Below are 14,498 nucleotides of genomic sequence, written 5' to 3'. Positions count from 1 at the left end.
TTCTCTCCTAAATGAAGTGCACACATATTATATAATATATCTTGGCCAGGTCCAAGAGTATACTACTCTGATATTTTGTGCTATGTCACATGTAGTAACAGAACTCCACCACACGGGGGCAGCAGCCACACTGTTAGTTACTGCAACATCAGCTGATCGATGACGTTCATGTGCTTCCGGAGGACAGTTCAAGCCTGTCTGAATGATCAAATAATAAAGAAAAGGTAAAGCGGTCCTGTTTATTTGTCAAACGACACAATCGTGACGCCCATATAATTAATGATTCCCGATAATATGTGGTTGCCGTGGCCATATACGATCCAATTTTTACGTGGGCAAAGTGGGCTAGCTGCAGAAATCGCGAGATGCTAACGTTAGCGTGTGTAGCATCATGGTTGATGGATAGTGCAGCAAATTATTTCCATGATCTCACAACGCGTTGCCATGTGACGCATTGTGAGCTTGTAGATCGGCTATTCGAAAATAGCCGATGCAAAAAGTGCTCATGTGTCCTGAAATGCTTCTTTTGGGCTTGTTTTCCTAGCCCTATTTGCTTATTTCTCTCTCAAAACCTGGCAACACGACACAGGACCACAATGGAAGCAAGCCCTCAGTGCTTTTTTTGGGTTATCCTTTTAGCACCATTTGTATAATCGTACCACTGTACCTTTTTAAAAACTGTTAATAAAGTATGCAATCAATCAATCAATCAAATCGTTTTGCATGGTAATGCAAAACTTAATCTGTCACAAAATCCAACTTTATGTTTTAAGTTTGAGTTGAATCAACTATAGGAGTCATACTATGAACTGAAAGCTCACAATATATGAGCTGCCATTTGTGGATCTTTTGTAATCTAATATGAACACATTGTGTCCATATAAATATGATTGACTAGCATGATTGTGTCCCATTGTGACTCAGGCATTGGACAGAGATGGAGTCTAATGAGGAGGGGGGCCTCAGCGCGGGGGGCTCTGTGGCAGAGGAGAACTACTTCCTGGGCTACACCTTCACCGATCGCTCGCACTCCACCAGGGTGGTGAAGAGCATCATGAACCTGTGTCTGGAAGACGGGCTGTTCGCCGACGTCACCGTGGCCGTGGATGGCAAAGAGTTCCACCTGCATCGCCTGGTGCTGTCAGCCCAGAGCAGCTTCTTCCGCTCCATGTTCACCTCCAACCTCAAGGAGTCCCACAACCGCAGCATCGAGCTGAAGGAATGCAGTGCCAAGGTCTTCCAGCTCCTGGTCGAGTACATCTACCACGGCACCATCAAACTGAGGGTGGAGGACCTGCAGGACACGTACGAGATGGCAGACATGTACCAACTAACCGCGCTTTTTGAGGAATGTTCCCGGTTCCTGTCACGGACAGTGGAGGTCAAGAACTGCTTACAGGTGATTTTTTTCGGGGGATATATGTCTCAAAGGCTTAGCTGTCTTTAATAGTTATTAACTAGTAATAGTTTATACATTGTCTATTTCCAGGTGATGTGGCTTGCAGACAGACACAGTGACCAGGAGTTGTACACTGCTGCCAAACATTGTGCTAAAATCCACCTGGTCCAACTGCACCAGACAGAAGAATTCCTCAATCTTCCACTCTGTCTGCTTTTGGATATCCTTAAAGGTAGCACTTGTTATGTCATTAAATGTTACCGATTGTCCATGTGTCATACTATTCTAATGTTTTTGTGAAAGAAGTGATTTAACCACCGGCAATATAGACAAAAATCTCTGAAGCATTTCAAATATAGCCAATGTACAACATGTTGTGCTTTTAGGTTGGCTATTTTCATGCAACACCGTCATATCATGAAGTATAAAGTAGCTGCTTACAGGCTTTGATGTGATTTATGTCATAGATGGCGTTCCAAGCTCCCAGAATCCAACAGTGGCCATTGAGACTTGGATAAACCACAACAAGGTGGAAAGAGAGGAATTTTCTTGTGTTCTCCAGGAAAACCTCAAGGTAATGTTCTCTCATACAGAACTGAAAATGTTCATAATTTCACATCATTTCACACATCATAATTTGCATATGTAGAATAAATGCCCCAACAGTAAAGTAATACTGTACAAGAGGGAAAACTTATAAACAAGAATAAAACGGTATGGAATTAAAATAGGAATTATTAAATCATTCACAAAAGTACTTTCAGGATTGTAGATGGAGCTGCTCTCTTCTGCTGTGTTAAGATCATTTATGTGTTTACATTTTTGGTCCCGCTACAACAGGAAATTGGTGAGAATGTCCACATCTACCTGATCGGTAAAGAGGAGTCGCGGACCCACTCACTGGCTGTGTCGCTGCACTGCGACGAGGACGACACCGTCAGCGTGAGTGGCCAGAACAGCCTGTGCCACCAGATCACTGCGGCCTGTAAGCACGGCGGGGACCTGTACGTGGTCGGGGGATCCATCCCCCGCCGCATGTGGAAGTGCAACATGCACACCATGGACTGGGAGCGCTGCGCCCCGTTGCCCCGAGACCGCCTACACCACACCATGGTGTCTGTCTCCAGTGAGGATGCCATCTACTCCCTAGGAGGAAAGACTTTGCAGGACACCCTGTCCAACGCAGTCATCTACTACACGGTGAAAGACAACATGTGGACAGAGACTGGCCAGTTGGACACGGCCGTGTCCGGGGCCGCCGGCGTCAACCTGGGAGGTACCATCTACCTGCTCGGGGGGGAGGAGAACGACATGGACTTCTTTACCAAGCCGTCGCGACTCATCCAGTGCTTTGACACGGCCACTCAGAAATGCCAGATGAAGCCATACATGCTACCGTTTGCGGGGTGCATGCATGCCGCCGCCCACATGGACGTTATCTTCGTTGTGGCAGAGGGGGACTCCCTGGTGTGCTACAACCCCCTGCTGGAGAGCTTCACCCGCCTGCGCTTCCCCGACGTGTGGAGCTGTGTCCCCTCGCTGTGGAAGGTAGCCAGCTGTAATGGCTGCATCTACGTCTTCAGGGACAAGTGTAAGAAAGGCGATGCGAACACACTGAAGTTTAACCCAGCCACCTCTGTGGTCTCTGTTATTAGAGGAATCAAAATTCTCCTCACAAACTGGCAGTTTGTACTGGCCTGAACTGAAGGATGGACATGGACTCGGGACTCTGAGGCACGGCCGCTCAGTATTGACAATAATTGGAGGCTGCCGGATAGCTACCTGCCGACGAGCTATTCAGACACACTCTGAAGCCTGATTTATACATAGTTGTGCGCAGATGTCACACACCGAATATAGCAGATCTACAAGCTCATAAGCTTGTAGATCTGCTATTTTCGGTGTGTATAAATCAGGCATGAGGATGCTTGCAGTAAATATATGAAATGAGTCAGCTGGTTTGTGGTTTTCACACTACATCCTTGTGCTTTTTAGCACTCCCTTGAGTCGTTACTTGTGTTACAAATGTGTCTTATTTTTGCTCTCCAACGATAGAAGTGAGGTGCAGCACATTGTGATTCTATTACCGGTACTGAATCGATCTGTCTTCTGCATTGGCTGTTCATCGACACGCATGAGCAAGATCACATGAAAATGAAACGTCCTCCATTATAGGGAGTGAGAAAAAAAAAGGACCATTACATTGTATCCAGTTGTCCTCGGGCATCAGATAGTCTTGTTATTGTGCATACATATGATAATAGAGGATGTTTTCTCATTTCTACCATTTCAAAAATTCATAACTTCTTGTCCTAACACTGTTCTTTTCTTGCTGTACATGTACCTCAGATTAAAGTGTGTGTTAACATAAACATCGACTGTCACTGCAGCTATATGATGTCTGCCTTTGTTTTGATATGTAGGGCCTCTATGATGATGCAACATCTGTCATATCTTGTCTGTGAATTTCCTGTCAGAACTTGTGACATGTATTGGTTGTTTCATTGTTCAAGCAATGCATACATAAATCAAGAGTGTAGATGTTTTAATGGTGGACCTTGTTATAGCACAACAGTTTTCGGGGCTATGCCACGATAGAGACGTGACTTCTAACCTTAGAGACTTATCTTGCTGTGTGGGTAACCCATCTTGTGAATGGCACGGCAATAAAGGGGCCTATTTGTATCCTTGTGGAGGGTAAAAGGGGACTTGAGGGAGAGAGGGCTACACTGCAGAGGCCCAACGTTCTGATCCCATTGATGTTACAGGAGGCTGTGCAGCTGAAACCCAAGCCCCGTAACATGTCAGACTTTGTGAACTATTCTAAGCAGCAGTTGCTGACACCGAGGTGAGGTGTAGGATGGGAGATGGGGGGGGGGGGGGTAGCTGGGGCACATGCGCCTCAATGAGGTCCACCAATATCAACTGCCAGTGAGTACCATATGTCATGTAGTACTCGGTGTGAAATGATGCTGTTTATAGCCGCCCCCCCACATACAGACATCTAACAGTCCACATGCTTGGATAAGATTTTTTAAAATCTGTTCAAAGGTTTGCAATGTGAGGAATTTAGTCCTGTTTTGGTCAAAGTGTTGTGTTCCTTGTATTGTGATAGACAGGCAAGAGGCTATTGTGACCTTGGGTCTTCTTACTGAGGGCAGGACAGAATTCCTGAAGAGACACATGGTCAAGAGTGACAAGGCCATCTGCTGTAGCGCCAGCACTAGCAGGGTGGAGGGGGTTGGACGCAGGGGTGTTGAGAATTCCTTTTGCTGGGGTGTGGAGGGAGTAGATATTCTGGGTTATTGCTGCCATCACTCCGAAAGGGAAACATGTTTCTTTGGTGTTTTTCAAGCGGAAATCTTACAGAGAATTTGTGACCACTTCAGCTTCAAGGAGGGGATGATTGCCGGATAAGAGGAAGAAAATATTTTCGTACCCCTCCCCAACTCTCTGCAAAGCCATTGGTGAAAATGGTCTTAGGTTGTTGCTCGTCTACTGCAGTGGATCCAATTTCTTTTCCGTCTCAGCACAGCCGGGGCCTGAGAGAGCTGAACCTGTAGGTAGTGCTTCTGGCACCGACCTCTCAAAGGATCATCTTCAGGGGAATTGTCTTTGGAGTCGCGCTGTGCATGGCAAGGATTTACCTTCTTATGCCTGTGTTGAGATTGCACTGCCTAAAAGAAAGAAAGTTTTTATGAGGTACCTTGTAGTACAGCGAGATGGGCCAGGACCAAACCAAGCACCAGATAGAGAAGGGCCTAAAGCTGTATCAAGCCAACCAGACAGCAAAAGCACTGGAGGCATGGACCGTAGTGTTGCAGACAACCACTGATCCTGGGGGGAAGTTTCGGGTTTTGGGGTGCCTGATCACAGCTCACTCAGAAATGGGGAAATATAAAGAGATGCTCAAGGTAAGCTTCCATATCAATGAAAGTTTTCTCGTTGCTTTACCGTGTGAAATTAAATGAGGTGCTTTTTTCTATGGGCAGCACGAACTGTTCTAGCATGTATCCAAATCTATGACATTGGCTATTTGTATGCAAATCTTTCCTATTATGTGGTTATGTGACTTGAATTCCATTCAGAATTGCTTTCAAAATCAGCAGAAGCGTTCCTACGAGGTACTGTATCTGATGAGGGGATGCTATTGTTGGTTCTCATTAAATCAATGTTGTGTCTGCAAAATAGATGCAGCATTTCAACTATGTCTAGATGGTTATGGAATAGGAAGATGTCAGTGGTTACTCCTTGGTCCCCTTCAGTGTGATCATGAAGACCATGGGTTAATTTGTGGCTTCCACAGGATGTGGTTTAAAATGAGTCCCTTGCAACCTGAGTATCAGTGCGGGGCGTCTTGTTGACATAAGCCTCCTTACTCCCCCAGCACACAGTCTCATCAACCCATAGTTTAGTGAGGACTTCATTAACGCATTACCATGGTTCCAATCCAAACCAGACTTCCATTTCTTTTTTTAAATCACGGGCAAGCAATTATATTTATCAATTATATTTAGTTTGTTGATTATTCCTTCCATTCTGCCCACTCTAATATCGATTTTAAGTTGTTGCTGTTTCACCACCTTGCCAGCTGTCCTGCCATCTCACACTCCACTTCTTTCTGTCAGTATGCTCTAGCACAAATTGACACAGCCAGAGAGATGGAGGATCCCGACTACCTGACGGAAGGCTACCTGAATTTGGCACGCAGCAACGAGAAGCTATGTGACTTCCAGAAAACAGTCTCCTACTGTAAGACCTGCTTAGACATGCAGGGAACAACTGTTAGCCTACAGCTCAATGGCCAGGTATGCTTGAGCATGGGCAACGGCTTCCTGGGTCTCAGTGTCTTCCAGAGAGCCCTGGAGAGCTACGAGAAGGCCCTACGCTATGCACACAACAACGACGATAAAATGCTAGAGTGCAGAGTGTGCTGCAGTCTGGGAAATTTCTATATCCAGCTCAAGGTACTGTGTCAGAAACATTGACTACATAAAAGTTATTTCTTTTTTCCGTAAGAGATGTGATTGCTTTGATTGCACCTAACTGTAATATGGATCCTGATCATTTAAATATATTTCAAATATTTTCATTTTGCCAATGGATTGTGTGGCAGTTTAAAAAAACATATTTTTTTAGAAGGCTTTGTTGTCATTGGTCCATGTACGAGTTAAATTGGCATGCTGATGCTTCCGGTGTGCTTACACAATACAGTATGACAGACCGGCAAAGCATCCGACCAAACGTCATTTAACAGCTAGCAAATGCAATACTATATTGTAAAACACAGGCTGATTGAGGTGGCAGCCATTTCTGTAAGTACCCTTGACACCAGAGATTTGTAAAGGTAATCCGCCTGGCTTCCCAGGGAGGATTGGTTTCAATGGGATTGTGATGAAATGGTGTTCAAAGAATGCACTCAGATGTCATGTTACTTTGTAAACAAAGCATAGAATATGGATGGAAGTCCTTAATAGGCGCACAATCAACTAAACAATCACAGTTTTCCAAAGAATCCTCTGCTAGAATAATGTACAATGTAAGAATGCTCAAAGCAATTGCCTGTTTTGTTTATAAATGGGCCATTGTCCTGATATTGTTTTTGGGGGGAGCAATGTGAAATGAAAGGTCCCAGTCATCCTTTATGTCTACCATCAGGACTTTGAGAAGGCCTTGTTCTTCCCTTGCAAAGCTGCTGAGTTGGTCAACGACTATGGTAAAAGCTGGAGCCTGAAATACCGCGCCATGAGCCAGTACCACATGTCTGTGGCATACAGGAAGCTGGAGCGCCTGCCAGACGCTATGGAATGCTGTGAGGTATTGTTTTATTAGCGCACCGTAGTAACACCAGACCTCAGAGACTCAAGACATCAGGTCTAATTCCAAAAAGGCAAGCTGTAATAGGGAGTCGTCTAAAATAATAACAATTGCAGTACTTTTTGCTGTATTTGTGTACCAATTTGGTGTCCTCCAATGCCCTTGGTCATTCTTATGTTGGAGCTGCTACACAGCTGACAGGTGCAGGTACCAGCTGCTCTGTTGTACTAGGCCTGTACTAGGACTGCCCTGACAAAAATATGCCAACAGAGGTACTGGTTTATAGTGTTAATGAAGAGAGTGGCTTTAGTCTTAACTCTGTTCTAATTATGTACCAGGGGAGAAAAATATCTTGATGTCACTGCCATGGAGTGTGAAAGTATCAATATAGTAACAGGGCACTGGGTTGAATTTCAGGTTTACATTGGCTGAAGGCATTTAGACAAACCATTTATTCCTCCTGCCATACTTAGAATACCACTGAGTCCTATGCAACATGGCAATATCTCAGTGTTTACATTAGTGGACAGGTTTACTACTTACTTGTACTAATAGAGCTCATGTTTGTCTCATGTTTGTATATACAGACATTGAAAATGGTCAAACAACATATTCTATATGTCATAGGTCAAAGTTATCATTATTTATGGGACTAGAAGAAAACTAAATTCCTAAAGTTTTAAGAATGAAGAGCACAGAACTGTGATAACATTCGTGAACACTTCCTATGAAGCCCATGTCTATAATGCATTTTTCCCCATACCCTATAATGAATAAAGGTTATAAACAAACTTACAAATCCTTATAATGCATTATAATCTAGCTTATAAGAATGTATAATGATAGTTATAAGCACTTATAAATAATCGTAACAATAACCATAACATATTATAAAGCATTTTATAATTACTTATAAGGAATATTATAGTACTCATAATTGGTGGAAATTTTGCATGATCATAATGTGTTATAATTCTCATCGTTGTAATACATTATATTATTTCTATAATGTATTATTTATAATAATTGTTATAATGCTGTGTTGCTATGTAATGTTGTGGTTATAAGTCAATATAAGTGGTCATCCTGAAGGTGTAGGCAGAATTGTTTTGTTTGTTCTTTCGTAGATTTAATGCTATTTTTTCACTTTACTTAAAGACGGGGTGCCGTGATTTTCAGTGATTTTTCCCCCCAAAAAACATAATAATCAGGTATTATGGTTATACAAGGAGGAAGATTTTTTTTCAAAAAAGTGTACAGAAAGTGTTAAAATAGTTTTTCTGTGGACACGCCTCCAGTTCATTAAGTATACCTGGTTCTCACCTTAGCACCACCCACCTGTCCTAGTCCCTCCTCCTCCTCATGCCCACACCTGTTGTGTTATGATAATGAGGGGGAGGGTATGTTTTTACTGTGTCACTAAAGCGCTGTTTCATTTCTATTGGCACTTTTGACCCTCAAGGTTTCAGCCTCCAGGAAGAAACAAAAAATAGTCAGAGAAGACATAAAACACCATAAAAACACCACCAGGGGGCTTAATGAAGTTCTATCAACCTCATGGACACATGAAAAACAGAAAAAGTGCAAACCCATGGCACCACCTCTTTAAATCCCCCAATGACCACATATATAGTAGTATCATATCATATATTATGATACTTGACCTTTTAAGACATTATAAAAGACTGTATATAATATGTCATGATTGCATTATGAGTACTTGAGTGCTTTGATTGACTGATTGAATACTTTATTAACAGTTTGCAAATAGTACAGTGGTACGATTATACAATGATGCTAAAAGGATAACACCAAATTATAATGCATTATAACTATGTTTATAATGTAATATAGACATGGGTTTCAGAGGAAGAAGTGTAGTCTATCTATCTAGTCTATTGTATTGCATGGGGTAAGTCAAACACATTTAGGGACTTACTAAAGTTTATTCTGTGCAACTTGTGCAAAAACACTCTTAACATGACCTTTTGTGGCCACCAGGAATCTATGAAAATTGCACTGCAGCATGGAGACCTTCCACTCCAGGCATTGTGCTATTTAAACTTTGCAGATATTCACCGCTGCAGGAGCGACCCTGAAGTAAGATGCCATATTCTGTGAAAGTTTAGGTTGTTAATATTGGTGCTACAGCTGCAAATTGTTATCACTCATCATCAACCATTTACCACACTGAAGACAACGTAAACTTGGAATTTAATTTTTCTTTAAACTGATGGAATTTTTCTTCCAAACAGAAAGCATTCCCTCGCTATGAAAAAGCAATGACCCTCATGATTGATATTGGAAATCGTCTTGGACAAGGGCAGGTCCTCCTGGGAGTGGCCAAGTGTTGGCTCATCTCTAAAGACCTTGACAAGGTTCCTATACATCTAGTTTCAAACTATATCTGTCCTAGTTATACAGGTGGCTACAATTCTGTTGTAGAATGTGTCAAATAACTCTCAGACAATAATGCTTACTTATGTAGATATTATATAATCGTTTTGTAAAGCATTCTACTTGAAATTGAAACTTGGTTGTGTAACTACTGCTGCTGTTACAGCAGTCTTCATAGCGTACCATATGTCTTTCTGTATCCTAGGCTCTCATGTCTTTGGGGGAAGCAGAGGAGTTGGCTGAGGGTGTAGGAAACAAGGTATAAAGCTTCTACTGTACATTACAGGCTGGGGTGCTGTTGAAACATTATATGTATATCTGCCATTGCATTGCATCTCAAACATTTTCGTCCATATGTCCTAGCTATGCATTCTGAAGGTGCACTGTCTTTGTGAGGGGATCTTCCGTCAACGGGGGTCACAGGAGGAACTGAGGGAGCGGGTGGTGAAGTCCCTGCAGTGTGTGGAGGAGCTGGAGATGTATTGTGGGATGTGTGGCGAGTCTATCGGAGAGAAGGACACACAGCTGCAGGCCCTGCCCTGCTCCCACATCTTCCACCTAAAGTAAGTTCTAATCTCTATAGCTGAGCATATCCCTGATTCTCTTTATTCAACACCAAGTTCTCTGTGGAGCTCATCTTAAATGGGAATACCACTCATTTTCAACATTGAACTATGTCTTTAATACACCTTAGAACTGTTGTGGAAATAAGAAAATAAATTGATTGAGGTCATGTGATCGGTAGACTGAGAGAACGAGCCCAATCGATGGTCTTTAAGGGCGGATCCAAACTCAGCCGCACAGATTCGTGCGGGGCTTCCTATTGCTTCACCAATCAATTATCCAGTTCTAGGCAACATAGAAGGGGAGGGGGACTTTTTTCTAATTTCCACACAACAGCTCTAAGACATAGTTCAATGTTGAAAATGAGTGGTATTTCCCTTTAATGGATGGAGGTTCAAATGTGTCTTTTCAGAGCCACATTTTCAAAAACACACCTAAACAAAGTTAAGCGAAGTCATACTTATGGCATTATCCCCTTGGGTAAATTTGCCCTCTGCATTTGACCCATATGAACTATTTAGGAGCAGTGTGCAGCCACAGTGTAGTGCCCATGGACCCATGCAGTTGTAATGCCAGTAGGGCAATGGCAGGAGTACAGTATGTACCTAGCATGCATGTCTTTTGGTGTGGGAAGAAACCGGAGTATCCAGGGGAAAGCCCAGCAAAAACGGAGAGAACATGCAGAGCCCACACAGAAAGGCCCCCTGCCAGGGTTCAAACACAGACCTTATTGCTGTGAGGCAACATGCTAACCACTGCACCACTTAACTACAGGATAAGTTGTATTTGCAGCGATAGAGAAGTAAGCACTCAGAACCACGCAGATAAAACAACTAACATTCAGCTGATTGTCTTCTGTTAAGGTGCCTGCAGGCGAATGGAACAAAGGGCTGCTCTAGATGTCGCCGCAGCTCCATGAAGCAGGCTTTCGTGTGATTGCGCCATCACGTTTGTGCACTGGAGCTGCAGGACACACGGGGCATGATGCCCCAACCCCAGCCACATAGACTGCTGAATGAACTGAGAAGCAGATTGCCTCTGGGGGGTGCCGAACATATACAGGGAGTCTGACAATGCACTGTTCTGTGGAGCAGTGTTTAACAGAACCAAGTGGCAAAGAGTGAGGCCCTGAAGACAGAATGAAGGCACGTCCTTATTGGTTACAGGAAGACACCTAAAAGTGACAGCTGAGCTAACGGAGAGGGTGTAACCAATGAAATCACACTCTAATAAAAGCTGGAGAAGTCCTACAATACTTTTGATACAGTTACTGTTAGTCCAAAGATATTTTGTAGTTTTGTTTGTCAGTTGGTATTACAGACATTGCAAATTTATTGGAAGCATGTTATTAATACATATTAATACATGCTATTTAAAAGGGTTTAGGGTTTGGATAATAATTGTTTAACATTCAGTGAAATCTCAGTGATCTTAGCCACAGGGTTTGTTGCAAAGAATATTGGCATTTATTTGTACCATACAATCAGTTTTTAAATGACCAGATAGATATATGTTTTGATTATACAGCTATGTACAGAACTGTCAGTTCTCTGAACTCTCCTGCTGCGATACAGGAATTTAATTAGTTCACATACTGGTGTATTTATCATTATACTGAATGTACATAATATGCTCATGTTAAATTGTTTTGATGTTTGATTCATGTAGTGTTTTGTAAGCCAAAAACTAACTAAATATCTTAACTAATCTAAAACTAGTATGTCTTGACTAAGCAATAGTATGCAGCTCTTTTCCTTAGTCCTAGCGATTAAGGAACAGAATCAACACACATTGTGTTATTCATGTAAATTCCTATTCCATCCAGCGTTTTATTTCTTGATTTATTTTCCTTTAAGGCTGAGATAAACAGAATTTGATGTAATGTTCCAAAAAGAAACTATGTATTATTGGAAAATGTATGTATCTGATTCTGACCAATCATTATTATCATGATGAATAATTAATAGCAAGATATGCTAATTCTCATGCATTATTGTGGTTCTTTGATCACTGTATACATATGGTTTATTTAGGTTTGGTAAACGGTCTCAATGGTGACATTGCAAGGATAAAATGGGAAAGGATGGCCTTTCTTTAGATGAATCAAGCTAAAATACTGAGATTTAAAAAGAGTTATGATTTTTAGTTTGCTTTTTCATTGTGCTTCAACATTTTGACTTTTCTTTTTTTGTAATGGTGAGCAATGAAGAGAAATTGCCCCATTTGGTGCTGTTCATAAACATTTTTGTGTATGCATATTTACTGTTAATATATTTTTTAATTCTTAAATATTTCATAGCTTTCACCATTCTGACATCCGTTGGATACATTTCTTTAAAATGAGACATTAGTAAGGTTAGATAAGAGTTTGCAAGAGCTTCATAAGAATCTTTAGCTACTAACTGAATAACTTTTAAAGGACAGTAGGATGTCCTTGTATACATAGTAAAGCAATGCATACTATATTAAACTATTCTTAAGTTTGAGGTTCAATACAGCAAGTTTATTTATAATATTTCACATAACTTTATCCACTCGTTCAGATTTTCTTTATTTCAATAGCAAAATCACAAGTGCCATAGCAGAGCTGTGTTTCTTCCACTACCCATACATGTGACTACTGTTAACAGAATGAGCAGAGAGACCAAGACGTTTTCTTATACTGCACAAGCACTTACTGTTTATTTTTCATTGTAGAAAGGCATCACTGGCCAACTTTACCTCCTTTCACTTCTTGACAGCACTTTCCCTGTTCTTGCCTGACCTCCATGTGCCTGCCTACTTTTCAAATATACCGCCTTTAAACCTTCAATGACAATAATACATCATAGACCACATGTATAGCAAATTGTGTTTACTTTTTATCTACTTTATGAGATGTTGATATTGAGTAAACATTCAACCAGATCTTTCTGTTGCGGTTAGCAAAATAACAGTAATTTTAATGGTTTAAACTACCTCTGCTCTCAGAGGACTTGTGCAGAAACAACACATTTGCCAAGTCCATGTTGAACTGTACTATAGGATTTATTTTTAGACATTTAATTGAGTTTATCATTACTTTCATGCTTTAGAGGAACTGACCTGAATGCATTGTCAATGTCATTATTTATGCATCTGAGTCAAGTCAGTTTCATTTTGTTATATATTTAATAACTTTTGTCATGAAAATAAAGTGCACTGAGAGTGTTAAGAAGTGGTTATCTCATGATGTGTATTCTTGAGTCACCAGATCCATCTCCTTGCAGTTATATCAGCGGGGAAAACTGAGGCATAACAAGATACTGAATTCTTCCACATATTTCTACATATTTGAAAAACATTGTATTCATCATGTTTCCAATAATATGACCACCTATATTATTTATCTAGATGATATGTTGCAGTAACCTCTGGATGTGTATATGTGTAAGTCTGTCCTGGGCATAACTCAGGCACTGTTTGACCAAACAACCTCAAACCGCAATGGGTACTCTGAAAACGGGTACAACAGGTACTCTGACAACAAGTACAAAAATTACATAGGGTATTGCATAACTGGGGGTGGCATGTATTCCCAAGTTGCGTCGTTCCCGAATTATCGTCCTTGACTTGTTACCTTTGCCAATCCGCCAATGGGAAATCTTGAGCGTCTCCAATTAGACCCTTGATGCTGACGGGGGCCACGTCCAGCAGATTCAACCAAGTCGGGGCATGTATCAAAGGTAGAGACCAGACAAAATCGGCACCTGGTTGTGTGGTGCCAATGACTCCACCCTGAAAAAACTCAGACATTATGACAACAATACTACCAAGGGCCTTGCAGTGAACTTGAGCCAACCAATTGGTAGCATGACCACTCCTGATAGATAGATAGTCTACTTGGGAACAAAGCTAAGATGCACCTGGGAGCACGGAATGTCTGTATCATGTTTGAGACATCTAAACAGCACAAATCACCAGTGAGATGATAAGGTACAGGCTGAACATTTTGGAAATTAATTAATGCAGATGGACCGGCACTGGATGCCAAGCGACCAAATCAAATCATTTAGTGGCAAGACGTGTTGTGGCAACAATTCAAGATCAGTGTTGGTGACTGGCTGTTGATTTTAAACAAGACCATGAGACCTGGTTCTGCCAGACCCAGAATGAAGTCTGGGTCTAGGGGTCGAAATCTGAATGGCCGGGCTTCGCACGACGTGTGTCCCTTCTATGCCCATGTATGGACAGACTTTTTTGGGGGACAGAATTATTTTTGGCTGGGGTCGGAGGACAAAGTGACAGACTTTTTTTTGGCTGGGGCCGGAGGACCAAGTGACCATGCCCATGTATGGACGAA

The 14,498-nt window shown here is 41.8% G+C and overlaps 2 protein-coding genes across 2 annotated transcripts; both read left to right on the top strand.

The window, feature by feature from the left end:
• Positions 1–184: 184 nt before the first annotated feature.
• Positions 185–3,800, top strand: kbtbd4 (kelch repeat and BTB (POZ) domain containing 4). Its single transcript, XM_080437079.1, has 5 exons — positions 185–224; positions 925–1,399; positions 1,490–1,631; positions 1,867–1,973; positions 2,240–3,800. The coding sequence occupies exons 2-5, from the start codon at positions 938–940 to the stop codon at positions 3,098–3,100; spliced, it is 1,572 nt and encodes a 523-aa protein (XP_080293205.1). The 5' UTR covers positions 185–224; positions 925–937; the 3' UTR covers positions 3,101–3,800.
• A 924-nt stretch (positions 3,801–4,724) lies between these two features.
• Positions 4,725–12,435, top strand: rapsn (receptor-associated protein of the synapse, 43kD). Its single transcript, XM_080437074.1, has 8 exons — positions 4,725–5,313; positions 6,028–6,366; positions 7,058–7,216; positions 9,218–9,316; positions 9,472–9,594; positions 9,819–9,872; positions 9,977–10,176; positions 11,041–12,435. The coding sequence occupies exons 1-8, from the start codon at positions 5,122–5,124 to the stop codon at positions 11,111–11,113; spliced, it is 1,239 nt and encodes a 412-aa protein (XP_080293200.1). The 5' UTR covers positions 4,725–5,121; the 3' UTR covers positions 11,114–12,435.
• Positions 12,436–14,498: the final 2,063 nt, after the last annotated feature.

Source organism: Gymnoscopelus braueri (assembly GCF_963280865.1).
Source record: "Gymnoscopelus braueri genome assembly, chromosome: 9".
Classification (NCBI taxonomy): Eukaryota; Metazoa; Chordata; class Actinopteri; order Myctophiformes; family Myctophidae; genus Gymnoscopelus; species Gymnoscopelus braueri.
This window is presented reverse-complemented; position numbering and strand designations above follow the sequence as displayed.

Excerpts from the sequence above, each read along its gene's own strand:
- kbtbd4 (XM_080437079.1), top strand. The coding sequence starts at position 938 with ATGGAGTCTAATGAGGAGGGGGGCCTCAGCGCGGGGGGCTCTGTGGCA. Across the intron at positions 1,400-1,489 it reads AGGTCAAGAACTGCTTACAG|GTGATGTGGCTTGCAGACAG; the intron begins GTGATTTTTTTC and ends GTCTATTTCCAG. Across the intron at positions 1,632-1,866 it reads GCTTTTGGATATCCTTAAAG|ATGGCGTTCCAAGCTCCCAG; the intron begins GTAGCACTTGTT and ends TTTATGTCATAG.
- rapsn (XM_080437074.1), top strand. The coding sequence starts at position 5,122 with ATGGGCCAGGACCAAACCAAGCACCAGATAGAGAAGGGCCTAAAGCTG. Across the intron at positions 6,367-7,057 it reads ATTTCTATATCCAGCTCAAG|GACTTTGAGAAGGCCTTGTT; the intron begins GTACTGTGTCAG and ends GTCTACCATCAG. Across the intron at positions 7,217-9,217 it reads ACGCTATGGAATGCTGTGAG|GAATCTATGAAAATTGCACT; the intron begins GTATTGTTTTAT and ends TGTGGCCACCAG.